Source organism: Cynocephalus volans, chromosome 1, assembly GCF_027409185.1.
Source record: "Cynocephalus volans isolate mCynVol1 chromosome 1, mCynVol1.pri, whole genome shotgun sequence".
Lineage (NCBI taxonomy): Eukaryota > Metazoa > Chordata > Mammalia > Dermoptera > Cynocephalidae > Cynocephalus > Cynocephalus volans.
In genome coordinates this window covers 163,593,587-163,618,635 of record NC_084460.1, presented here as the reverse complement: position 1 = coordinate 163,618,635, position 25,049 = coordinate 163,593,587, and the positions used below count along the sequence as shown (strand labels likewise).

At 31.9% G+C, this 25,049-nt stretch overlaps 1 protein-coding gene across 3 annotated transcripts in view; it reads right to left on the bottom strand.

Moving 5' to 3' along the window:
- Nucleotides 1-1,283: 1,283 nt before the first annotated feature.
- USP25 (ubiquitin specific peptidase 25) overlaps nt 1,284-25,049 on the bottom strand; it is a 150,406-nt gene continuing 126,640 nt past the window's right edge. For all 3 annotated transcript variants that reach the window (XM_063088801.1, XM_063088816.1, XM_063088811.1), the window contains 6 exons: nt 18,924-19,102; nt 17,784-17,862; nt 13,865-13,944; nt 5,856-5,979; nt 2,207-2,402; nt 1,284-1,892 (listed from right to left, as the gene is read on the bottom strand). In XM_063088801.1, the coding sequence (XP_062944871.1) occupies nt 1,720-1,892; nt 2,207-2,402; nt 5,856-5,979; nt 13,865-13,944; nt 17,784-17,862; nt 18,924-19,102 (831 nt within the window). In that variant the 3' untranslated portion in view covers nt 1,284-1,719. The remainder of the gene's footprint in view (nt 1,893-2,206; nt 2,403-5,855; nt 5,980-13,864; nt 13,945-17,783; nt 17,863-18,923; nt 19,103-25,049) is intronic.

Here is a 25,049-nt window from a genome sequence, read left to right as displayed (position 1 = left end):
CTTCAGCAAATAGCCACATGATTCCCTGATGTACGTCTTGAAAGAAATAATTTCCCTATGGTGTTTGAGCATTTTGTGTCTCAGCAACAAATTACACATATAAACGCAAACAACTTCACCATTATGGTAGAATATCATAAAATATTGAAGATACTTTGCAAAAGCTATGATAATATATATGAAATTTCTAAACTTTTAACAGGACTTGAAAACCAATGCAGAATTATAATCAGCAGAGAACTTAAAATCTAAACCAAAGCACATTTTGATGGATACAATATATAAAACTGAACTTTACCAATTCCCTGTCGTTAATTCCTTGGCAGTATATCATACCTTTATAAAGAGCATCAGATAATAGCTTAATATGTTTTTCTTCCTCCTCTATTCAGGATCTTTTGTGAGAGGCACTTAAAAAGAGCACTAGTTTTGGCGACGCTATAACAAACATACACATAGTATAATGATATATTTTACTATGCTAACAAAGTATCATTTATAAAGAAAATTTTATAACTTCAAAAATAGATTGTTGGTAACATGATTACCTTTAAAGTATTGATTGTGATTTTCATTCACAATATAACTTCATTAATCTTAAACAGCAGATCCGTCTACAAAATGTTCTATAGTTTTTTCCTTTTTGAAAAGGAGGTAAATAAAAGCAGTTAAGATACTCATAACTTCTAGTTAAACAATATCGACTTCATTTCACAGCATTAATTAGCAGAGAACATTTTCAATTAAAATGGTATACAATTTACAAAAATAGAATGATTATATAATGCAAAACATTGTCCTCCATTATGTAGAATATATGTGTGAGTGTGTGTGTGTGTATGCATGTGTATATTTACATATTTCTTTTGAGTTTCACAATTCAATAGCTCTTATTCAAGTACTTTTTTCAGGTTTCTCTTGGAATAATCACCTTGTTATGTTATTTGTAAACACACACACACAAAAGAAACCAAAAGGGTAATCTAAGAAAAGTTTAAAAGTTTCAGTGTAGTTTGACTTAAAAACCAGCTGCTACTTCAGTGAAAACCCGGTTGAATTCAAAATAGGTTTAGGTGCCATACTAAGTTCAACAACTTAGTAAAAAGTAAAGATATATTTAAGTGTCAATTTACTTAGTAAATTTCCTATGAGCTATTATTAGAGCAAAATTAAAAGACTGTACTAATCTATCCATCACCCAATCTTAATAACCAAAATTCACTTATATATTATAACTAAAATAATACAAGAACATACAATATACCTGCTTACAAACACATAGGTAGCCATAAATAAAACTTTATTCTTTATTTTCATTTACAAGCTACCAAATATTATATATTGTACACAGTGCTGAACACTTAAATGGCTGTAGTCATGGAAGGCTTCAGACTGAATAGAAAGCTGCTGATAAAGAAAAGACAGAAGCAAAGTAATACCGTGAAGAAAGGTGGCAAAAGCATAGTTTTGCCATAATAAAATCAATCAGATTTGTAATTATACATCAGTTCTGGTTAAAACAAAGTCTGAGCGCCATGCTATTCTCAGCTTTATTGTTTGCAGTCTGGCTAAAATCCGTATAGTTATTTTGTCTTTTGCAGTTATTAAAATAAAAAAAGTTAAAAACTATAGCAGCAACAAGCAAACCCAGTGACGGGAAGGAAAGGGTTAAGAACTAAAAAAAGTTTATACAGTGTGTTTAGGGAAAATGTGTGCAGTTTATCTTCCATCAGCAGGAGTCCGACTGAGAGACAACATGATTCGGGCAAATCGCTCACAGAGTTCATGCGTGGAGTATAAAGGTAACTTCGGTGGCTCATGGAAACCTTTAATCTCTGTAGAACAATCAAGCAGTTTTGGCAGAAAATCTGTCAGCTTTTCTTGAAGATTTGCTGAAAATACAAACAATTATATATATCACTAAAGACAGAGAGAAATTATCAGATGATTGCCCTCAACATAATTTATTAACCTACATGGCTCAGTTGATGTTTCATTTCAAAATATGTAAAATAATTGCCATTTAAGCAGAAGAGATATATAAATGGCAAGAGCAATGCGCACAGCTTAGTTTATAAATAAATTTTAAAAAGTGACGATGTGAATCTGAAAATATAACAGAATGTAAAAAATGGCAAGAGTAAATTATCTAACTCCATTTTTAACTCCAACAACTCAGGTGCCCACTAGCACTGTTTAAACTTACATTCCATTTCTTGTCCAAGGTAGGAACACCATCTGTTTCTCATATCTTCCACAGCAAGTATATCTTTCTCTTCCATTTCATCCACCAGTAATAAGGGCAAAAATGGAACAATAAAGTCATTCATGATAATGAGACCATTGTTTACTTCTCGATCTTCTCCAGATTCAAACAGTTCTGCAGCTTGCTCATTTAATTTCTTAATGCAATGAGAAAAAAAAACAATAGGTTTTGCTTCCTTCTTAAAAACACCTAGAAGTGTTAATACTGGAGACAACATGAGTATGTTTACAAACAGTATTAGAACAAGTAGGAGTCATGAAAACAATTTCAATCTATTCTAGCACTAAGGATTTCTTAGGAAAAACTATGTATAGAACAATAGAAACAAAAGCAAAAAGCTGTGAAGATGATTTTGTTGTGTTATAGCTCATGTTCAGTTTATATTACTCTGATCATCACCATATTCTACTTTTTATTCTCCAAAACTTAACTTTCCCCCATTCTAAAATTTTACAAGCACTCAAAGTAATTTTAAAAATAAAGAAATTCAGACTGCATATTAATTTTTAAAAAATCCTTCATCTTCTTCTCCATAAATGTAATCTGAATACATATACATACTACTACATTCCTTGATACAAAAATATAAAGGTAATTGATTCTGTTATGTCTTCAACAAATTCTTACTGAGTACACACCATGTGCCAGAAACTGTTACAGATGCAGGGTTGTAACTGAGAGATTAACAAAGAAAACTCTCATGAAGCTTACAAATAAATACGGGGATTGGCAAACTTTTCCTGTAAAGGGCCAGATGTGAAATATTTAGGCTTTGAGGGCCATATAGTTTCTGTTGCAACTACTCAACTCTCACATTGTAGCACAAAGGCAGCCATATATAATATGTAAATTAATGGGCATGGCTATATTTTAATAAAACTTTATTCATAAAAACAAGTGGTAGGCAAGAGCCCAAAGCACAGTGTGCTGACTACTGACCTAGTAGAACAGAGAAATGTGTGTGATAAGAAATACAGACTTAAGAGATAAAGAATACAGATATAATAAGAGCTATAATGTTCAAAGGTTCATATGTGAAATCCTATAAATGACTTTTAAAGCTAATTTCAAATACAAAATTTATACTTATGTTTATATTATATTATTCTTGTGCAATTTATCTTGACCTTGGAGAGGCTTGTGGTAAAAGTTCAACTCAGCCATTAATCAATTATCCAATCTTGAATAAATTAGTTAAATCTCTTAGCTTCAGGTTCTTTATATAAAAAGTGGGATACTACTATCTTCCTTACATAGTGGTTAAGAGAACTGAATGAGATAAGTCTCTAAGTATCTACTATAAATTTTTGGCAATATATATTCAAAGAGATATTAATTATTATTATTATTATTATTATTATTATGAAGGTTAATGTTAAGCTTTAATGTTAAGTTCAGAGAATCAAAGAATGTCCTGTAAACATCTTAAATACAGTATGTTCAAAGTCAGCCTTGCTCATCCTCTTAAGATTCCCCAATGCTAACACAAAACCAGAAAGTCAGGCAGCTTTGACTCTTCCATTTCCTTCTTCCCATTTATCCAATAGTTACCATGTCCCTTGATTTCACTTCTTCACCATCTTCTATACCCTCTTCTTCATTTCCACTATACTTCTGCCTTAGTTGAGGCCTCATCCTCCTTCCCTTGTGTTTCCTCTCTAGAGTTCTGGACTTCAATCTCTATTCCTTTCCAGTCCATCCTCTAGCATGCTACTACCAGAATTATCCTGTGAAAATGAATTTGATCATGCCAAACGTAGTCAAATTTACACTGGTGCAATCTCATTAGAATAGTGCATAAGCTTCTTCATAGTCTGACAACAAGTACTGTCAGCTTCATCACCTCACCTAAGTCCACTCCTCGTTACCTAGCCACAATAAATTTATCTTCATTTTCTATGTATACTTTCCAAGCCTTTTCATATGGTGTCCCTTTGGCTGGAGTATTCTCCCTTCTCTACAATGAATAAAACTCTGGATTTGTCAAGATCCAGATCAGTTTCTATCTCTTCTCTTATGGCCCTTCCCAACAATTCCAGGCATATCATTTTCCATATTTCTCATAATGGCACCTATTCTGGAACATAAAAATGATTTGTGTATGTCTCTTACCAGATTGAGTTCTCTGAGAACAGGAAGTATACCTAACTCATCTTTGTATACCTCAGAAACTGACACTTGGTAAATATACAATATGAAAAAGCCTTGAAGGAAAGCACTAAAATAATCTTATAAGGTTTCATTAAAATCCCTATGCAAAACAAACAACTAGGTGTGTGTGGCCGATTTACTAACAAAAAATGTTAAGAGAAACATTCTACCATTTTGGAATATTTTAGAGTAACTATCAAGTTTTGGTTAAAATAAGCTTTACTGAAACATTTCCATACCCCAAGAATTCAATGTTTTAAGTTAAATAAAAGTTGTCTTAATATAGTCAATACCTATTTCTATAAATTAATAAAAAGCTTTGTATTTTTTTAAGCTGAAATACATATAATTCAGGTGCTCTTTCTTAGGAATGGATTCAAAAACCTTTCAAACTGGTCAAGGTAAGAATGCCATCCTCAACGGATGCAAACCATCAACAATTTTAAGTTTTAAATGCGCTCAAAAGCAGTAAAGTCAATTGAGAGAAAAATAATAAGATCACACCTTCTAATATTCCTATTCAAAAATTTTAAAGACATATCACACACTAAAATTGGCATATACTCTGTAGTTCTACTGAAAGAAAACATTTCACCAGCAGACCCACTTGAAGTTTTTTAAAGTACACTTAAACCATGCAATTAACTTATATGGGTTCAAAAACATATACTCTTTAACCTTTATTTATACATATATTTTAACAGAAAAATAAAAATCACAACCTAGGAATTCACAATATAGAATGGAGTGATGTTAATTAATAAGAGTAAAATCTAATCAGAAAAATATATAAAGATGAAATACATAATTTTGTACATAAAAGCTAGCTGATTCAAAGAATATCAACAAAGTATTCCAGACATCTAAAGTAAACTGGTACAAAAAAATTGTTAAAAATAATTTTTAAAAGTTTATAACAATACTAATATTTCAGAACATAGCTACTAAAAATCTTTAAGGAAAAAAAACCTACCAATCACCAGGTGCAAAAAAAGGACTACAATGAATCCTCAGACATTATGCACACTGAGTATACCACCAGTACACCACTGTTTATAAAATCTCAGAAAAACCTATTATTTGTTTTCTGGAATAATAACAATAATGATAATAACAATAATGATATTTCCTCATGATCTATAAAGCCCTTCCACTTCCAACAAAAAAGGGAGTGGTAGCATGATGAAGAAATCTAAATATAGGAATATAAACAATGTGGTCACATTTTAAAAACATTTCTTCAATACTTCAGATCCATAAAGAAGAAGGGATAAAGAACTGAGTGTACTTCGCCATCTTAAGGAAATAGACGCAATTTATAAACATCACCATGATTCTTACCCCATCAGAGTTTACAGTCAATCACTTACATATGAGTCTGGAAAACTTGCCCAATGTAAGACAAATGATAAACACATACTATGTGCATTCAACTTACTAGTAAACATTCTCTTCTATAATGTGATATTAATTCTTCATCATGTCCTCTGTATGGGCCTTTGGACAAGAGTTCTTTGTTATTCTGATAAGCACAGATAAGGAACAGCAAGGAATCTATATAACTTAAAAATTAGAAACAGAGCATTAATTAGTATTTCATCTTTGTGAAAAAAAGTCAACTACAATTATAAAACATTTTAACTATACACTTAGATTTTAATTATATGAAACAACATTTATGCATTGCATGCCGGAGAGCATCTTTTTAGCAACAGCAACATCTGAAAACAGGAAATAGTTATGTTTTAAAAGGAAAAAAAAAAAAAAAATAGCAGCTAGAAATTAAGATAAAACTGGGAGAAAAGGCCACAACTGATGAATTCAGATAGTTATCTTCTGTCTGAGATGGTATTTATTTTCCTGATGTCTGCCGCTTAGACTCAATATTAGGACCGGTGTGAAAGACAACAATCTACTTGTTTAACAACACATCATTTTTTATGAAGGAAGGATCGGTTTATTTTGTTTTATGATCACAAACATCATTTGATTTGTTCAGTGACTAATTAGTCAGGTTTTCTCTATGTGCAGACATAGTTCTAGTCATTGAGAAAGACGTAAAAGATAAAAAGGAGAGTATCCAAAGGAGATGGAGAAAGTAGAAAGGGGAAAGCATGCTTCTAAATGTGGGAAACCTAATTAGATAAGACAAACAAGCTCAAAAACTAAAGGCTGACAGGTTTAGGCCTATGTGTTATATTAATATAAATGTACATGTAACAAATTTCAAACTAGGTTTTTAAAAAGGAGGGGAAAATGTTTAATAGAGTATTATGTTTATCTCTAAAATAATTATCCTCCTAACATGTTAGAAAATATATAGCCATATACTTTTATAACCGAAATATGATATTTTAAGATATCTGCTGGGTCAGTTCTTTCAGTCATTAACATATCTTCTTACAGATTAATAGAGAAAAATGTAATTTCCTAAAAAGTAAAATATTTCAAATAAACACAATTTTAAACGTCTAGGTTATGCTGCTAATCAATGCTATTGTTTATTATTTAATTCATGGACTCAGATGTAAATTCCATACTCCAAATGTTAAACATACAATTGCTTGGAAATTAATGTACACATCATGACAAATCAAATTACACACTTGAAAGTGTCATAATGAGTTGTTTATTTTAAACATTTTTTGAAAATGACTTCCTTCTAGGAATTTGTTTTTGAAAAAACTTGAGTATAAAATTTAATTTTGAAATTATATGACTGCTAATAAAATCCTTAGCTAAAGATTTTGTTTTATTTATGATAAAAAAGGGAGTGATAATATTAATGTTGTTTTACACCATTAAGTTAAGGTAATTTGTTATTTAATAAATGACTGGGACATCTACCTTTTCTTTTATAGCTATTAAGTTTCCTGTTGAAAAGACTGTTCCTGAATGACAGTTATATCTGAGTCACCTCTCTGAGAATAGCTCTGAAACCATAAGCGTGTTCCAATTTTCTAGTGAAGCGCACGAAATGTTCCCTATTTCATCAACCTTTAAATTGCTTACAAATATATATACTCAAAGATATCCAGAATAAGATTCAGCAGTCCAGTCCACATCTTATTTGCTATAAAATAAGACCTTGTAGCCTGGCAGACTCTATCTTTCACTAATACTACTGTATAATAATTATGGTTCCTAAAAGCATTTCACTTCACTACTCACAGAACTGACAAGGGCCCCTCAACAAATATTCCATTTGATGCTTTCAATTGTTAAGTTTTCATTAGAAACAAGTGCAGCCTCTATGGAAAATGGTATGGAGGTTCTTCAAACAATTGCAGATAGATCTGCCATATGACCCGGCTATCCCACTGCTGGGAATATACCCAGAGGAATGGAAATCATCAAGTCGAAGGTATACCTGTTCCCCAATGTTCACTGCAGCACTCTTTACAATAGCTAAGAGTTGGAACCAGCCCAAATGTCCATCATTGGGTGAGTGGATACGGAAAATGTGGTATATCTACACAATGGAATACTACTCAGGTATAAAAATGAATGAAATACTGCCATTTGCAACAACATGGATGGACCTTGAGAGAATTATATTAAGTGAAACAAGTCAGGCACAAAGAGAAATACCACATGTTCTCACTTATTGGAGGGAGCTAAAAATTAATATATAAATTCACACACACACACACACACACACAAACGGGGGGGGGAAGAAGATATAACAACCACAATTATTTGAAGTTGATACGACAAGCAAACAGAAAGGACATTGTTGGGGGGGAGGGAGAAGGGAGGGAGGTTTTGGTGATGGGGAGCAATAATCAGCTACAATGTATATCGACAAAATAAAATTAAAAAAAAAAAAAAGAAATAATATGACTGCTAATAAAATCCTTAGCTAAAGATTTTGTTTTATTTATGATAAAAAAGGGAGTGATAATATTAAATGTTGTTTTACACCATTAAGTTAAAGTAATTTGTTATTTAATAAATGACTGGGACATCTACCTTTTCTTTTATAGCTATTAAGTTTCCTGTTGAAAAGACTGTTCCTGAATGACAGTTATATCTGAGTCACCTCTCTGAGAATAGCTCTGAAACCATAAGCGTGTTCCAATTTTCTAGTGAAGCGCACGAAATGTTCCCTATTTCATCAACTTTTAAATTGCTTACAAATATATATACTCAAAGATATCCAGAATAAGATTCAGCAGTCCAGTCCACATCTTATTTGCTATAAAATAAGACCTTGTAGCCTGGCAGACTCTATCTTTCACTAATACTACTGTATAATAATTATGGTTCCTAAAAGCATTTCACTTCACTACTCACAGAACTGACAAGGGCCCCTCAACAAATATTCCATTTGATGCTTTCAATTGTTAAGTTTTCATTAGAAACAAGTGCAGCCTCTATGGAAAATGGTATGGAGGTTCTTCAAACAATTGCAGATAGATCTTCCATATGACCCAGCTATCCCACTGCTGGGAATATACCCAGAGGAATGGAAATCATCAAGTCGAAGGTATACCTGTTCCCCAATGTGCACTGCAGCACTCTTTACAATAGCTAAGAGTTGGAACCAGCCCAAATGTCCATCATTGGGTGAGTGGATACGGAAAATGTGGTATATCTACACAATGGAATACTACTCAGGTATAAAAACGAATGAAATACTGCCATTTGCAACAACATGGATGGACCTTGAGAGAATTATATTAAGTGAAACAAGTCAGGCACAGAAAGAGAAATACCACATGTTCTCACTTATTGGTGGGAGCTAAAAATAAATAAATAAACTCAAACACAAGGACCATATGATCATCTCTATAGATGCTGAAAAAGCATTTGATAAAGTTCAGCACTCATTCATGACAAAGACCCTCTATAAGTTAGGTATAGAGGGAAAGTATCTCAACATAATTAAAGCCATATATGACAAACCCACTGCCAATATCATCCTGAATGGGGAAAAGCTGAAAGCTTTTCCTTTAAGAACAGGCACTAGACAAGGATGCCCACTCTCACCACTCCTATTCAACATAGTGTTGGAAGTACTAGCCAGAGCAATCAGAGAAGAGAAGGAAATAAAGGGCATCCAGATTGGAAAAGATGAAGTCAAACTGTCCCTGTTTGCAGATGACATGATCCTATATATCGAACAGCCTAAAACCTCTACAAAAAAACTGTTGGAATTGATAAATGATTTCAGCACAGTAGCAGGATACAAAATCAACACACAAAAATCAGTAGCATTTCTTTTCTCCAATAGTGAACATGCAGAAGGAGAAATCAAGAAAGCTTGCCCATTTACAATAGCCACCAAAAAAATAAAATACTTAGGAATTGAGTTAACCAAGGAGGTGAAAAATCTCTATAATGAGAACTACAAACCACTGCTGAGAGAAATTAGAGAGGATACAAGAAGATGGAAAGATATTCCATGCTCTTGGATTGGAAGAATCAACATAGTGAAAATGTCCATACTACCCAAAGTGATATACAAATTCAATGCAATCCCCATCAAAATTCCAAAGACATTTTTCTCAGAAATGGAAAAAACTATTCAGACATTTATATGGAACAATAAAAGACCACGCATAGCCAAAGCAATGCTCAGCAAAAAAAATAAAGCTGGAGGCATAACACTACCTGACTTTAAGCTATACTACAAAGCTATAATAACCAAAACAGTATGGTACTGGCATAAAAACAGACACACTGACCAATGGAATAGAATAGAGAATCCAGAAATCAACCCACACACTTACTTCCATCTGATCTTTGACAAAGGCACCAAGCCTATTCACTGGGGAAGGGACTGCCTCTTCAGCAAGTGGTGCTGGGATAACTGGATATCCATATGCAGGAGAATGAAACTAGATCCATACCTCTCACCGTATACTAAAATTAACTCAAAATGGATTAAGGATTTAAATATACACCCTGAAACATTAAAACTTCTTAAAGAAAACATAGGAGAAACACTTCAGGAAATAGGACTGGGCACAGACTTCATGAATACGACCCCAAAAGCACGGGCAACCAAAGGAAAAATAAACAAATGGGATTATATCAAACTAAAAAGCTTCTGCACAGCAAAAGAAACAATTAAAAGAGTTAAAAGACAACCAACAGAGTGGGAGAAAATATTTGCAAAATATACATCTGACAAAGGACTAATATCCAGAATATATAAGGAACTCAAACAACTTTACAAGAAGAAAACAAGCAACCCAATTAAAAAATGGGCAAAAGAGCTAAGTAGGCATTTCTCTAAGGAAGATATACAAATGGCCAACAGACATATGAAAAAATGCTCAACATCACTCAGCATCCGGGAAATGCAAATCAAAACCACATTGAGATACCATCTAACCCCAGTTAGGATGGCTAAAATCCAAAAGACTATTAACGATAAATGCTGGCGAGGCTGCGGAGAAAAAGGAACTCTCATACATTGTTGGTGGGACTGCAAAATGGTGCAGCCTCTATGGAAAATGGTATGAAGGTTCCTTAAACAATTGCAAATAGATCTACCATACGACCCAGCCATCCCACTGTTGGGAATATACCCAGAGGAATGGAAATCATCAAGTCGAAGGTATACCTGTTCCCCAATGTTCATCGCAGCACTCTTTACAATAGCCAAGAGTTGGAACCAGCCCAAATGCCCATCATCAGATGAGTGGATACGGAAAATGTGGTACATCTACACAATGGAATACTACTCAGCTATAAAAACGAATGAAATACTGCCATTTGCAACAACATGGATGGACCTTGAGAGAATTATATTAAGTGAAACAAGTCAGGCACAGAAAGAGAAATACCACATGTTCTCACTTATTGGAGGGAGCTAAAAATTAATATATAAATTCACACACACACATACACACACACACACACAAACCGGGGGGGGGGGAAGAAGATATAACAACCACAATTATTTGAAGTTGATACAACAAGCAAACAGAAAGGACATTGTTGGGGGGGAGGGGGGAGGGAGAAGGGAGGGAGGTTTTGGTGATGGGGAGCAATAATCAGCTACAATGTATATCGACAAAATAAAATTTAAAAAAAAAAATTAAAAAAAAAAAAAATTCTAATAACAAGAAAAGGAAACCATTTTCAAAGCATTAGAACAGAAAACTTTAAAAAAAAATAAATAAAAATAAATAAATTCACACACACACACACACACACACACACACACACACACACACAAAATCGGGGGGGTGGTAGAGAAGAAGACATAAAAACTATAATTCCTTGAAGTTGATACGACAAGCAAACAGAAAGGACATTGTTGGGTGGGAGTGGGGAGAGGGAGGAGGGAGGGAGGTTTCAGTAATGGGCCGCAATAATCAACCACATTGTATATCGACAAAATAAAATTAAGAAAAAAAAAAAAAAAAACAAGTTTGACAGAACCTTTTGGCAATATTTTACACATAGCTAGGTATGGTAACTACTATATTTAAAGTGATAAAACTAACATTTCTTTTAAAGATATTCCATAAATATTATTTATTACCATTGCTAGTCTATCCTTCCAATTTAATAAACATTTAATATAGTAGCATACGGACTGAACAAGTATATATTTCAGAACTGATAAGCAAATTATAAAATTTAAACATACTTCCAAGTTATATTCTAAAGTCCATTAACAAATATTAACTAGGAACAACTAGGTAGCTATAAAAGTGACAGTTTCATTTTAAAATTCTTAGTGAGTGAGAGAACTGGATACTTTTGTACTTATCTGATTTCTTTAAATTATAAAATAATACAGAAGTCTCTTTTTAAATTTTTCTCTCCCTAGTTAGTTGTATGATCTTGATATTTACTGCATCTCTGTGGAGCCTAGTTTCTTTACCTGCAAAACTGAAATGCCTTTTTGATAGAAGACGCTCTATTCAACTGTAAGATCATACTAATACTTTTCTCACATCAGCACAAATCTCAAAAATCCTAAAAATGAATTTGAATATTCTTATTTAAAAAAAAAAAACTTGAAAGAAATAATAACTCATAAAATGGAGCTACTGATCAAAATAATTTTCTACTTCAATGATGAAATTGAATTATCTTAATAATAACACAATGACTGGGACTTCAGTAATTTGTATTTAAGCATTTAGATACAATATTAGGTAAAACATTACTTCTTCCCTTTATGTGATAACTTTGGTTGCACTGTGCTCTAGAACTTTCCACAGTGACGGAAATGTTTTATATCTGTGCTGGCCAATAATACAGTGGCCACTATCACATGTGGCGACTGAACATTCAAAATGTGGCTACTGTGACTGAGAAACTAAATTTTTAGCTTTAATAATTTTAGTTAATTTAAATTCAAATTGTCACACATGGTTGGTGGCCACATTGTTGGGCAGTATAGCTCTAGAAGTAAATGACTATTCTGTCATTTAAAAAAAAAAAAAATTACCTCAGCAGGGGCTTTTTACACTTCTTATGAGTATAAAAGAAAAAAAAAAAAAGAAAGAAAAAACTTAAAATCCCTATTACTTGGCTGCAATATGACACTGTATTGAAAATAGAGCATTTTCCTGAAAAAAAAAAATCACTAGTCAAGTAAATTAATGTTAAAGGATATGAATTAAGAAACGTGTGGAGGGCCGACCCCGTGGCGCACTCGGGAGACTGCGGAACTGGGAGTGCAGCCGCGCTCCTGCCGAGGGTTTGGATCCTATATAGGGATGGCCGGTGCGCTCACTGGCTGAGCGCGGTACGGGTGACACCATGCCAAGGGTTGTGATCCCCTTACCGGTCACAAAAAAAAAAAAAAAAAAAAAAGAAATGTGTAGAGAAATAAGTAAATGCAAACTAGTAAATAATCTGAAATGGTAAGTAAATCAAAATTCAACTTCTTAATAATTATAATAATTTCATAGTTAAATAAGTAAAAATTCCTTTAAGAACATCTTTAATTTAAATGAAAATCAATCTATAGCTATACTTTTTATGGTATCTCAACATTCATACAGAGAGACAGATTGAAAACGCCATCTCTGATGTGAAGCCAAGATCAGACTCAGAAAGAATATGAAAAAGGCTGCTGACTGAAGGTTACAGAATAAAGAGTTCCATGTGCTCAGCTACCAGCTTCTTTGGTCCCCAGCAAACCTTCTAGGTTTCAATCCAATCCTATTCCATCCTAAGGTTCAACTGTAGTGTTTGAGAGATAATAAAAACAAAGATACTAAAGCCAACCTTATAAATTTAATTTAATAAAAATAAAATAAAAATGATATAAAATAAAAATAATAAAAATAAAAAATATAGTTCATGTGGGGTATATAAGGATTCTTTGTACTAACTTCACTGCTCTAAAATAAAAAGTTTATTAAAAATGTATATTATGAATAAAATCTTTTCTATAGATGAGGTCATATCTGAATGGAGTTAAGTACAAAAATTAAGTTCTCCTTTTCATATATGTCCACTTTGCCTTACCTTTCTCTTTGGAAATTTTCTAGCCCAATTATGAGATACATAGTTGTTTCCCTGAATTTTTTATAATCCTGATGCCACTCCTGCCATGGAAGAAAATATTAAAATAAGATTTTAAAATTACAATGAAACTGGTCATAAAGTAACACATTGTTCTGATAACTATATAAATAAATAGAAACAATGAGTTTGAAATTAAGATAAACTAGATCTCAATCAAGACTTTACTTTCTAACAAAAAAGACAATTTATTAACATAATAAATATAAAAATTATTAGGCAGAGATGAGGAATTAAACAATAAAGATCTCACCAGAAGATAACAGAAATACTAAGACAGGATAATTAGTAAGGCTCTCTTTCATTCAAAATTTCTTCAGTATAAAATCGTGTTATTAAAATATTATTACAGTATGTACATCACACTGAAGGTAGGAAGTAAAGTTACTACTTTTGTGCGACTCAAAGCTTAAACACTGCTACTTGATAAAGAACTTTAAGAAACTAAAAGAAAGATGTTATATTATAATACATTAATTTAACCTTTTAATTTTGCCAAATTTGTGGTAAATTTGATTTTAAATGTGGTAGCTGAGTAGTCTATTTACCTGAGATATGGTAAAAGGATAGCTGTGGTTCACATTTAACTACCACTCCCTTCCCTTCCCCACCCCCCAAAATTATAGGGCATATCATAGGACTGAATGCTTCTGAGCTGATACCTTATAACTCTCAAAGAAAACAAAATTAGAACTTTGTTAACTTATCTAATAAAAATTGATTCAAGAAAAACAACTAAAATATAACATATAATTAATTTAAAAGAGAATACTGATAATGAAAGTGTTAAAGCTTTTATATGCACAACATTAGGAGCCAATAACAATCAGAAATATGTAGCTAAGTTACTGGCCAACTATATTCTCACTGAATACAAACTTTTAATTTTTATATTTTAATTTTTCAAGGCATAATTTTCAAACTATTAGTAGATATTAATAACAAATAAAGGTAAAATTAGTCCTGCAAGTTTAAAACTGACTTCTGGGGAAGGTATTCAAACTGCAACTCCATGTTGTCATTAGAATTGTTGTAGAAATTGTGAATAGGCAAATTTTTTCTGTAAAGGGCTAGACAGTAAACGTTTTAGGCTTTGCAGGCCATGAAGTCTTTTTTGCAGTTACTGAACTCTGTGACTGCAGTGTGAAGGCAACCACAGACATGTGTGAACAAACAGCTGTGTTCCAAGAAAACTTTATTTACAAAAACAGGTCATGAGCTGGATCTGATCTGTTAGCAAAGGTTTGCTGACCCTTGAACTTAGAGAGCACGAGAAAGATATGAGGGATGTGAAGAATCCAAAAACATGTCATTTAAATACTGTATGATTTAATGGCTCTACACTTAGAAAGAATATGAAAAGGTTTCAGAATAAAAATATGCTGAATCCAATCTGTTGAAGCAACCTGACAGAGGTGCTGCAGAATCAAATCACAATTAAAAATCAAGTCCCATGCACATGAATCTTGGGGACAAGGGTAGAAAGATAATTCAACCTGAAAGGCACAGACTTGAAATCATTATTAGCTAAAAGATGACTCCACTTGCTCCTCATGGTCACGAGGAAATATACTCTGCATATCTACAGCTCCAGATTGCATATCCTGGTCAAAAAGCTCTGGTCAATTGTTTCCTTTATGGGTAAAATAAATGCCTTTGAGCTTCTGCCTATGTTGACTTCTGAACTGTTTTACATAGAAGCCTTTGACAATTGAAATGGATTTTTGAATATGAAGTGAAGAAGGGATCCAATTTCCTTTATTTCTCAGAACCACTTATTGAGAAGTCTTTCCATTGTTCACTGATTTTACCTTATATGGACATATGAGATATGCCAGAGAAGGATGGATACGTTCCTAGATTTTCTCTTCTGTTTTATTGTTCTAATTTACCTATTCTTATGCAAGTATCATTATAAAACTATAATGGTTAAGACAGCATGTCTTGGGCCAGCCCCGTGGCTCACCCGGGTGAGTATGGTGCTGTTAGTGCCGAGGCAGTGGGTTCGGATGCTCTATACAGATGGCCAGTGTGCTCACTGGCTGAGCATGGTGCAGACAACACCAAGCTGAGGGTTGCGGTCTCCTTACCAGCCAAAAAAAAAAAGACAGTATGTCTTGCTTTCTAGTAGTATAAGCTTTCCACCTTCTTATTCAAGAATGTCTCTGGTAGACTGGGATCATTGTATTTACATAAAATTTTTCAATCAGCATATTAAGCTCCATAAAACATCTTGCTAGAATTTTCACAGGAACTGCATTGACTCTAAACAATTTGGGGAAAACTGACATCTTTACAACATGAAGTGTTCCATATATCATATGTATTAACATTTATATGGTCTTCATGAATGTCTCCCAATAAGTTTTATAATTTTCTCAACAGAAGTCATACATATTTTTTGCTAAACTTATTTCTAGGTACTACATGGTTTCAGATGACATGTAAATGGTGTCATTTTTATAAATTTTATTTTCTAATTATTTGTCACTAGTGTAAGGGAATAAAATTGATATTTGACACAGATTTGTATGTTGCAAAGTTCTCTTATTAGTTCTAATAAATTCATCTGTAGATTTTGTTTGAATTACTAAGTAGAAAATCTGCAAATAATGACTTATTTTCTAATCTTTCACTTTTTGCTTATTTTTTTTACCTTACTGTCTTTTTCCTGATCCCAAAAGTAAAGATTTCAATGTTCACAAGTTCATATATTTGCTGTAATTTTGTACTTCTGTTTTTAGAGACACTCTAGTGGATTAAGGGAGTTACCTTATCTTCCAGGATGGACAGGAGTTTTCATCAAAAATTAATGTTTTTCTGTATCTTTCTTCTTCTCTGTTAATGTGGTGAATTACACTAATTGTTTAATGGAATCTAATATAAGTTTGTAAATGAGATCAAACATCAATCAAAGGCATCCAGGAAAGTGATGTAAAATTTACTAGATTTATAAATTTTAAAAAGACAATGCATAAAGCTAAATTTAAAAGGTTGAAACATTCTAGGTACTTGAATTGGTAAAGTAAAATAAAGAATATTAATTTTAAAGCCAAAGATAATGCAGAATTTTGTGTACAAAAAATCCTGCAAGGACACGTATAAGTGTCTGTGTGTATGCTCTCTCACACACAAAAAACTGTCTTATAATGACAAATATATGTAGCATACAATGACTAAAACAAATCTCTCACTTCTCCCAAAAATAACTTCTCCCAAAAATAACTTCTCCCAAAAATATCTGATGAAGCAAACTGAAAGAAAAAATACAGCATACCATCAGTGTAGTATAGAAGTTAAGAATGCAGTTCTGTTAGCCAAGTTGTAAACTTCTACCTGTGAAAACTTCAGGCAGGTTATTTCACCTGTCTATGCCTCATTTTTTTCATGTGTAAAACAGGAATAAGAATACAACCTACTTCATAGTGTTTCTGTCTGGATTAAATCAGTTAATACATGTAAAGTGCTTAGAAGAATGCTTGGCATACAGTAGGCTCTTGATAAATATTAGTTATTATCATGTAAAAGCAGTTTCAAAATTAACAATGTAATGTGTTACACTGTTTTTAAGCTAGAAAAATTCATTAAAAAGAACTGAAAACTAGTATTAGAATATAAAAGAGGACTGTATATACAAATAAAAACCAAAAACTTCCTTTTTTGGTTCTAAGTTTTTTGTTCTACATGTCATTATATCAAATTAATCCTAAAATCATTTACAAAAGTATTAATAAATTGGACACCAACTTAGAAATTTAATTTTTACTTATAACAAATCCAAACTTAGCTATGCTGAAATGAGAGTATCAGTGAACTACAGAATCTCTCAATCTAGAGTTCAACCTCTCTAAAAGCATATTACCTCATATTCTTCCAAGTTTATTTCTTCAGGTTTTATCATTTCCAGTTTGGCTTGAGCGACTTTCATTATGTTGTGGCACCTACAAATAAAAGAAATATATTTCTAAATCAAAAGCAAAATCCACAAAAAATGAAAAATGTGTGTTACACAAAACTAAACTACTAAACACATCCATTGTTACTGAGCAACACCCTTTTGAGGAAACAATTCCCAAATAACCTTAAGCAAAAAATGTGTTTTTTGGACCAAGCTGGATAGTTACAAAGATAATAGCATCAATAATTTAATTCAAATTTACCATGTTATATTTATGTATGACTTTTAAATTATATTCTATTAATATAGCTGGCATAGGGGAAAAAAAAAAAAAGAGTTTTGATAATGTGATCCTATTAATCAAGCCCAAGAAACATTACATCTTCTTTTTCCCCCAAATGGCATTATTATTAAATAGTGAAAAGAAGGAATCCAAAATGTGCCTATCATTTCATTTCAGGTAAAAATGGAAACATTCCAATTTCATGATCAGAATCACTGCTAAAGAAATCACCTCAAAATATATTTAGTCGATTGCATGCACCTAACCCTGTCTTTCAAGCACAACAGAAATCAGGATATCAAAACAGATTGACTACTTGCAGTCCCCAGGACAGATAACTGCAAAGGACTGAAAGTCAATGGGATTTCTCCATTAATATCTCCCCCAAATTCAACAGCATATATTTGCTGGAACATAGTGCATTGACAGCTCAGAAAATGAGAGTCATAATCAGTCATATTTCTGAGATATTTGCAGTCATATGTAATAAAATAATGCTGCTACTAATACAAACAGTAATCGCTGACATTCATTGAGCCCTTAACTAACTACCAGATATTGTTCAAAACCATTTACTTGTTTCATTTTCCTTAATCCTAAATTTCACAACAGACACATGGGGAGGCAGAAATTGATCCTAGATGTGTTTCCCCTCACATTCTCCTCTGCTACACACTTTCTAAACTCAGTATTTTTGAGACATTCATAAAAGGATAATCATTTATTTCAGAATTAAAATGTAAGTACAATTACAACAGGGATCTGCAAAAACCAATGACAATTTCAGCATATGGGTTTGATATTTTACATTTTCAAATTACCTCTCATCGAAACTCAAATTTCTATCTCCAAATTGTTCTAGCAATGTTTTCTCAATGATTTTCTTTGGTGCCTGGTTTTGGATAAAGTAGACTACTACATGATGTAAACGATAATCTGTTTCTGGAGGGGTATCTTCCTGGGCCAACTTAACCAGCCTTGAATACTCCAACTTAATTGCCTAGAAAATGCAATGAAAATGACAATTTTGGTTAACTACAATAATCAAAATCCTTCAATATTACAACTTTAATTCTTGCATTCAAATTTTTTTTTTTTTTACAAAGTATCACAAACAAGGCAGTACATTTAAAAATACTGCTCCACTTTCCATAGTTTCAAAGAATTTTCTGAGTAACTAACCACAAAGGCCCTTCTTTATTACTTCACTATATAAATGTTCTTTTTTGTTTCCAGACACAGAAGTGGTAAAATAATACATCCATGATGTGAGTAATTTTGTAAAATTTATCAACACCTGGTCAAAGTCTATCAGGGGCATCAGAAGACGGTGATGCTAAGTTCTCCTATCACATTTTCCCTTTCTAGCATCAGCTTGAATACCCAAATTTTAGGGTTAATATACTAATACAGCTCCCTAGAATACCTGTATCTGTAAGAAAACATCTGTCTCTTAAATGCATAATAATGTTACTACAATTGACTTTTGGCTGAACAGCCTACAAATAAGGGATGAAACAGCAAGCCCTGAGGTTGTAGATGTCATGGAATGAATTCCTTGTTGCTGCAACAATATTTAAATTTTATTAATTTAATAATGATTATACACTATTATCACTGTTATTAACTTAATGCTTGAGCTTACTTTATACACAGAAACACCTCAGAATTTACATTTAATTATAATGAGACATGATAAATACTAATACATGTGTCCATACATGAGCAAAATCTGGAGAATATCTGACCATACAGAAACATGTGTAGACCTATACACATCACATACTGCTGTATACAAGAAGCCCATATGATTAAAGATAACACTTTAAAAATATTCATTTATATATTAGACTTACATCTAAATTCTACAACTTTTAACTATAAAATATTTTGGGCTATATATAAGATATGTTACAAAAAAAAAATCCATCTTATTAAAAAGGATTTTTGAAAGCAGTGCATATCTTTCTGACATAATTCTTGCCCATCCAGATACTACCATTTCTGTGGTTGTGCGAGGGTACTTCAAAAAGTTCCTGGAAAGATTTGCATTAATTTTTAATTCTATTTTTCCACAAACTTTTTGAAGTAACCTCATATTTTATAGAAGAAAGAAAAAGTAATAAATAGTAAATAAAATATAGTAGCTACGTATCATCATACTTAATTAAAGGGAAGGTTAGTAAGTCCTTTCTATATAAGCACAACATTATAAATAAGAGAATCATTTTTATAGCAAATACAAATGTTCTAAAATACTTTTCCCTTGAAAATTCAAAAATTTTTTTTCAGGATATACATGTCATTCCAAAGTCTTACTGCGGTAGTTAAAAACAGCCATAAAAATCAACTGTATTTTGACATGTAAGATTATCAAGGCTTACTGCATGCCTAATTAGCACAAATAAGTGTTGCTTAGAACTCAATAAAATCTTCCTATTTTCCCCAATTAGGAAAAAAAGGCATACGTTCATTTAATAACTAAAGTTCACAGAGTTTGAGAATATAAAGTATACTGAATCAAAAACATAAACAGTTACTGTTCTTTGTTGTTATGGCTCTTAGTCAATAATATTATAGACTATCAGAAGGCTTTTAGAATATTCAGATATTCTTTGTACCATGAATATGCATAATCAATTAAAAAAAAGAATATTCAGATATTTCAGATATCATGCTTTTGTCCAAAATTAGTATGACCAAAACAAAATAAATTTGTATTCTCTTAAAATAATATTATAGATTTTCATATAAGTAGTTAACATACTACATGGTCATCCATTCATTCCTCTACCTACTTTCAAAATAGAAGCTGTGAATTTTTATAAATAGCAGATTTCTGTTAGAGAACTGATATGTATAGCTCCTTGTACTCTAAGATTACATGTTTACTTCTTGTTTTGCTCAATTGAAGATTCTCCTAATTTTCATAAGTCAATGCCAAAGTCACAGTACTTTTCAATCTACCAGTGTATACACCAGTAGAAGCAGAAAGGCACTTCAAAATTTCTAAGAGTCATTTCTCAAACACACAAAAATACACTTTTACCAGCATAAATGCATTTTTCAACTATCTTTTATGAACTTCTTTCTTAAGAAATGTTGTGACTTTTTAAACATACTGAAATCATATGTATTCAAATTCTCAACAGATGTTTCATGTTAGTATATTTAGCAGAGCTCTACATAGTCTGCCATGATGAGTAAAGTTAACATTATGTTCAATTTGCCTCAACTTCTTCCTGAGAATCCTGCTCTAGAATTATATTTGACCATATTTTTGGCTGCCTATAATAATAATTATTTTTGAATTGACACATATTGATTGTACACATTTATGGCATACAGAGTTATATTTCAATACATGTATATAATGTGTGGTGATCAATCACGGCAATTAGCATATTCATCATCACAAAAATTTATCATTTCTTTTTTATTTATCACAGACACTGCAATGAAACCACCACACATTTACAAAATGAAATGTAATACTGGTCACTAGGTGATGAAACTGCTTTGCATTTAACTTTTTCACAAGACCTTTAAGATCAGGCCCAGCGTTACCTAGTCACAGTCTTATTTCCTATTACTCTTTAGAAAGGCCCTCTTTCCACCTAGGTCAGACTTGTCTCCCCAACAAATGCACACATGCCTTTATTTCTCAAGTTCTCAACACATGTGATATCCTTTCTTGTTTGCTCCCCGTCTATCTAAAAATGACCCATTCAATAAGACTAGTTTTAAGTCTCTTTTTTGAAACCTTCTTCAGTTCTAAAGATCCAAATGATTTCTACCTAGCCTGTTCTCTAAATTATATTATAAAATCTTATTTGCACATAAACCTCTGAGTCTTAATGCTCTTATTTCTAAAATAAAGTTAGTTAAGAGAGTTTATGTATATTTTAAAATGCTCATAAAGTATTTTTAAAAAATTGACAGTGTACCAAGAGATGAAGAAAACCTACTTCAAATTCCAGAGGATTAAAATCACATAAGCCATATTCTTTGACCACAATGCAATACAAATAGAAATTGAAAACAAAGATAACTCCCAAATTAAATGCCAAGGAACTTAAAAATACTGTTCTAAATTATTTTGGGGCCAAAGGAATAAAAATTATATTAATATTGGAAATAGGAGATATCAAAACCTACAAGACTGGCAGTCAAAGGAAAATTACAGCTTATATAACACAGAAAAAAACTGATTTCAAAAATTTAGAAAAAGAGAGAAAATAAACCACAATAAAGTAGGAGAAATAAAATAATGTAACACTTTGATAGTCAAAGGCTTTTTTTTCCCCAAAGAGTTGGATGGAAGACCAAAAGGGTGGGGAGAAAACTCAACACTAGAAATAAGGAGATAATACAAAAATGCAGGGAAAAATGTTTTAAAATGTATTAAATAATAATACATATAACTTTGTCAATCAACTACAATATCTTGCTTAAACAGATAATTATCTAGGAAAATATAAATTACCAAAATTGATTTAAGAGGTAGAAAAACTGAAGAGACCCACGAAAACTACAGAAGAACTTAAAAGGTTGTCCTAGATCTGTACCCAATAAAGGAATCAGGCCCACATTGTTTTAGAGCTGTGCTGCCATGTCAGACCTTCAAGGAACAGATCACTTCCATGATACCTAAACTGCCCCAGAGCCTGAAACAAAAGGGAGAGCCTCCTTAGTAACTACACAAGTGTAGCATAATCTGAATATCAAAAATTGACAAATATAAAAAAGAAACTATAGGTCAAATTTTTCTATGTACATAGATGCCAACACCCATATCCATTTTTGATAAACTGCAAGGTGTACAAAAATAATATATAGGAACAAATAGTATTTACAATTATAAAAAAAGATAAACATTAAGATCTTTACATTGTAAGGATTAGGAATTAAGAAGACATCTGTCCAGCATCTCAAGAGATGCATTATAAAATTTCTAAATTCTAATACTAATCACTTTAAAAATTTTTCACTACAAATTTGAGAAAATGTTTTTAACTCTAGAAAGGGGATCTATAAGAAACCAATATTATATATTATAGTTAATACTAAAACATTAATAGCATTCTCATTAAAACTGGGAACTAGACAAAGGAGACTACTACCATTATTTTAATATTTGGAATATGTTATGTAATTTCTGTTTCTGATCAGCACAATAAAATCAGTAAAGAAATAATAAATAAGCATAATGGAAACAATGAGATAATTACTGGGACACAGTTTACTGCAATAATCAGGAGAATCAATTGATAGACTATTAGTAAACATAGAGTTCAGTAAGGCAGCGAGATATAATATAAATATATCAAATTATTCAGTTATCCCATTACCTACCCTTCTAACAACCTGGTAGAAAAAGTGGGGGTAAATTAACCAATTTATAAAGGCAAAAAGTTTTTATATATCTAGGAATAAATTATATAAAAACATATAAGACCATGATAAAGTAAAAATTATAAAACCTTAATAAGGAAAAATACAGGATGATGAAAGTGAAAAGGTATATCATATTCCTTTTTAGAAAGACTCAAATATGAAGAATATCATTCTGCACCTCATCTTAAATTAATGCATAAGTATAATGCAAATATAATCAAATTCTGAAAGGGTTTGGGGAGGGGGTAGCAACTGATTCTAGAAATCATCAAAAAAAGAAAAATGAGACACAAAATTTTTGATTACAAAAGAAGAAAATTAGTAATGTTCTTCCTACAAAATGTCAAAATGTATTACAAATAGTCCATAATGTAAATTAGTATATTGTACAAAAATAGAAAAGTAGATTAGTGAAATACAGAGACCCAACCATACCCACTTAGAAATAGTAATTTAGTATATGACGAAGATGGTATTTCAAGCCAGTGTGAAAGGATGCAGTAGTCAAAATTTTGTTTAAACTGCTAGATATTTTTCTATTTAGAGAAAACTAAAATCCCAGATCCAGTAATCTAAACAAAAAGTAAAATCATGAAAGTAGAATTAAAGATTTGCATAATTTTGGAAGTGATCATATAGCCCCAAATCCGTAAAGAAAATACTGCCTTATTTTATAAGATTAAAATAATTCTAAGCAGTAGGACACCAAAACTAATTTTAAAAGACAAATTACAAAGCACAAAATATAATTTGCAAATTAAAGATGAATTGTCTTAGCAAATCAAATGCTCATTTAACTTAAAAAAACCTCAACATGAAAAACATACAAAGAAGATGAATAGACAACATAAAAACCAACTGCCAAAATTCATCAAAGATCAAAAAATTCACTAAAAAATGAGATTACAATTTATATATCATTTTGTCAGACAACAAGCAGTAGTCATAAAACATAGTCTGTTTGAAGGTAATTTGACAATATTGTCAAATTTAAAATTCGCATGAACTTTGACTTGTCAATTCTACTTTGCTATGTTCACACAAGTGTTCGATAATATATGTACAGGAATGTTCACAGCAATATTGGAAATGACCCAAATACCCAGCAACAATAGTGATGATAATTTTAATTAAAAGAGCTAACCGTTTTTGAGTGTTCTTTATGTGACAGATAATGTCTGATGAGCCCCAATGAATTATCTCATTTAATTCTCAAGACAGCTCCATTTATAAATGACAAAAACTGGCTCAGATAATTTATTAAATTATCTAAGGTCATACAAGCATTAAGTCATAAAGCTAGAATTTAAACCTAGGCATCTGACCATAGAGCCCTTAACAGTAACAGCTAGTCTGGGACAGAGCTTCACAATCTAGAGCATGAATAAGTTATGGGTGTGCTGAGATATTGATATCATCAGCCAAAAGTTCCTTGGTACATCACTACTGGACACATATTATCGTTTTCCATGTTTGTCATAACATAGAAGAAACATGTGATGCCTTGATCTAAGAGAATGTTTAAATAAATATTGGTAAACTCAATAGAA